Genomic DNA, 3,748 nt, shown 5'->3' with positions numbered 1-3,748 from the left:
TCAACAAGTGCCTGTGAAGTGAGCTGTTGCTGGGGTTGGATAGAACTCTGAAGTTAAGCGTGCTTGAGCTGGAGTAGTGTGAGGATGGGTGAACTTTCGGGAAGTTTGACCACGGAGTGCGATTTGACCTGAGATTAAGCATATTGACCCGAGATTAAGCCATGGTGACTTGAGATTAAGAAAAAAAAATTCTGAAAAAAAATTGAAAAAAAATTGTTACTAATGTCGCACTTCTATGTGGTGCGCCATTAGTATACCAGATACTAATGGCGCACCGTTGGCTATACTAATGGACCGAGTGCTATGATTTCAGATCTGAACCTATTATGTTTTCATGAATATGTGTGTGTTCTTGATCCTATATTGCAAGTCTATAGTCACCTATTATGTGTAATGATCCGTTAACCCCGAAGTGACAATAATCGGGACCATTACCGGTGATGACCGTAGTTTGAGGAGTTCATGTATTCACTATGTGTTAATGCTTTGGTCCGGTACTCTATTAAAAGGAGGCCTTAATATCCCTTAGTTTCCAATAGGACCCCGCTGCCACGGGAGGGTAGGACAAAAGATGCCATGCAAGTTCTTTTCCATAAGCACGTATGACTATATTCGGAATACATGCCTACATTACATTGATGAACTGGAGCTAATTCTGTGTCACCCTATGGAAAATGTTATAACTGTTGCATGATCGATCGCATCCAGCATAATTCTCTATCACCGATCCAATGCCTACGAGCTTTTTACATATTGTTCTTCGCTTATTTACTTTTCCGTTGCTATTATTACAGTCACTACAAAAATCTAAAAATATTACTTTTGCTACCGTTACCACTACTATCATATTACTTTGCTACTAAATACTTTGCTGCAGATATTAAGTTTCTAGGTGTGGTTGAATTGACAACTCAGCTGCTAATACTTGAGAATATTCTTTGGCTTCCCTTGTGTCGAATCAATAAATTTGGGTTGAATACTCTACCCTCGAAAACTGTTGCATCCCCTATACTTGTGCGCTATCAAGTGTCCTCGATGACAAGTTCTACCTAGGAGATGCTGGATATGCATGCCGGTCTGGTGTTCTTCCACCCTTCAGGAAAACTAGGTATCATCTGAACAAGTTCTCTTCTAGGAACTATCCTAGGACCGCATAGAAATTGTTCAATTTCAAACACTCTAGCCGTAAGCCGAGAGAACACTTGGAGCTTTGAAGAACAGGTTTAAGATCATGGATCCGAAACCATTACACTCTTTCTACACTAATGTTAGGCTTATTCTTGCATGTTTCATTCTCAATAATTGGATCCTAGAAAGGGGTTGTGATGAGCTTGTGCCAAAGGAGGAGAATGTGATGATCGATGATGATCATGACCTCGGCCATGGTGTGAATACACACGATGATGATCAAACTCTCAGTGCAGTGCAGCCTACCAAACTATACTAACAACATGGTTTCACTTAGTCAGGCCCAACTCACTGACATGTATAAATAGCGGAAAAACGATGCAACCTACCAAACATGCCCTAGATGGGAGGGACCAATTGAGCAAATGGTTGTAGCTTAACCAATTGGGTGAAGCGATGGTATGCCCGCCTGACGACCGCAAGAAAACCGGGTTTGGCTAAGTCACGTATGAGGAACCCACCCGGCAGAATTTTGGTGAATGAGGAATGGAAATCTAGTGTAAACAATATCAAAATATGAGGCAAAAGCTGGAACGAAGTTAAGTATGCATCAGCATGAACTTGTACCAATGCATCTTAACTAAGTCTCATGTATCTGCAGGGAAAAACCAAGTTGCTGTCAATGGACCTTCACGTGCAGCCACTGTCTCAAACGGCAAGGGTGAGAAAGTCCCATCTCTCATGTCGTACACGCCGGAGTAGAGGCTCCTCGTCCTTGCATCGTAATGGTTGCGTTCATTCAGAAAGTAGATGCAATCCTCTCGAGCTCCGACGTTTTGGGCACCGCCTGCTGGAAGAGACTCGGAGCAGCCTTCGCTGAGGAAGAGAGCCCGTCCCATCAGGGTGCTGACCTTTCTCCAGCATCCTCGACTGCTGCCCAGGTCGGCTGCCTCGAAGACCTCGAACCAGCTGGTGGGCATGAACACCGGCCCCGGGACCGGCAGCACGATGAAGACTTCCCTCCTTCGTTTCACCATCAGCAGCCGATCCCCGGACGCAACCAGGTAGTGGTCAAGGTCGCCAGCATTCCAGTCCTCCACGTCATCTTCTAGCGTGGTGATCATGCGTTGGAAGCTCACATGGTTGTCGCTGACCATGTCCATGGCGTAAAGACGTAGAGGGTACACACCATAATTTGTTACGGTAAGGACGTAGAGCTTGTCTTGGAAGAGCGCTATGTCACGGACGGAGGAATAGGTGTCTCCAGGGGGTGACCACCGCCATTCCACGGTTGTCGACTGGGGCCGACGAATAGAGATGGTGACGTCCTTAAGGTACATTCCGGGTCCTGTCCGGACTGCCACGACGTGGTCGGACATCACCACCACCTTGCGGATGTTGTCGGTGTCGACCAGGACGCCCGGCCGAGTGCAGAGGCAGTTGAGGTCGACGCATCGAGAGGCCGTTGTCTTCCGGGAGAGAGGGTTCATCAAAGAGCACTCGTCGTCGCTGTGCACGAGGAAGAGGGTGCTGCCGGTGGAGACACGGTGGGCGACGTCGTCGTCCGGGACGAGGACGCGGCGGTGGACCTCGCCGTCGGGGAGGCTGAGGAAGGAGCCGTCGCGGAGGGCGAGCCACGGGAGCAGCGCTGGTAGCGCAGGCTGCAGGCGCGCGCTGGCGCGCCACGTGCGGCAGACGGCGCGCAGGCGGACGCGGTCGGCGTGGGACGGCACGCGCTGGAGCACGAGGCCCAAGAGCTCCGACAGGAGGTCCTGCCATGGGCGACGACGGCGGCCGTGACTCGGGGGCGCCAGGGCTTCCATCGCCCGGGCGTACGCTTTGCCCTAGATGGGTCTGATCGATCCTGTAGTTTCTTGACACGGTTTATGTGAGAGAGTCAGAGTCCAGTCCAAACACGCACGAATGACGCACGGTAAGACCGTTCCTATCGAACAAACAGATATCTATCTACATCTACACTGCTTATAAAAAGAACATAATATTCCCGTTTCGCTCTCTTTTCATCCGCCCTCTTCCCACCTTCCACGTCCCTTCTCGCAAACCACTTTCTAGCGATGATTATATGTAACAACAATATATCCATCAAACATATGCGTTGAGATTTGTGCACACTATAGTACAACCCCCCCCCCCCCCCCCCCCCCCCTCCCCCCTCCCACCATCCATGTCTCTCCTCACAAGCCACTTTCTAGCAGTGAAGTATGTAAGGCAACATATCCCCAGCATCCATGGCACTCTTATGTCTCATCGATGTCGGATGATGAAGTGGGCGGCATTCGTCTCTTTGATGTCGGGCCTATTGGTGTCCGCCTTATTGGTGTCGGACTAGATGACTTGATTTTGTCTCATCAGCATATCAAATGGTAGTTTGCTTCATCGTAAAAAGACATGTTGGTGGTGCACAGCCTTAACTAGCTGGTGCTAGGACACGTCGAGGACATGCTTCGGTATGCATGGATGTTGGGGTAGACATGGGTAATGTCGCCGCCTCCACGAGCGGCAACACAGGGTTGGCATGACGAAACCATGCAAACACAAATTGATCAATGATGACGAGTTGGTGAAAACATTATCATGCCGATGTAGCCAACAGTCTCGT

General features: G+C 49.3%; 1 protein-coding gene across 1 annotated transcript; it reads right to left on the bottom strand.

The window, feature by feature from the left end:
* Positions 1-1,775: 1,775 nt before the first annotated feature.
* On the bottom strand, positions 1,776-2,951 carry LOC147978419 (uncharacterized). Its single transcript, XM_087514749.1, has one exon. It carries the CDS (start codon positions 2,949-2,951, stop codon positions 1,776-1,778), a length of 1,176 nt encoding a protein of 391 aa, XP_087370875.1.
* Positions 2,952-3,748: the final 797 nt, after the last annotated feature.

Source organism: Triticum urartu, chromosome 3A, assembly GCF_056163025.1.
Source record: "Triticum urartu cultivar PI428250 chromosome 3A, HENAU_Tu73, whole genome shotgun sequence".
Taxonomy (NCBI): Eukaryota; Viridiplantae; Streptophyta; class Magnoliopsida; order Poales; family Poaceae; genus Triticum; species Triticum urartu.
Note: the sequence above shows the minus strand (reverse complement) of the source record. Positions and strands in the feature narration are given on the sequence as shown.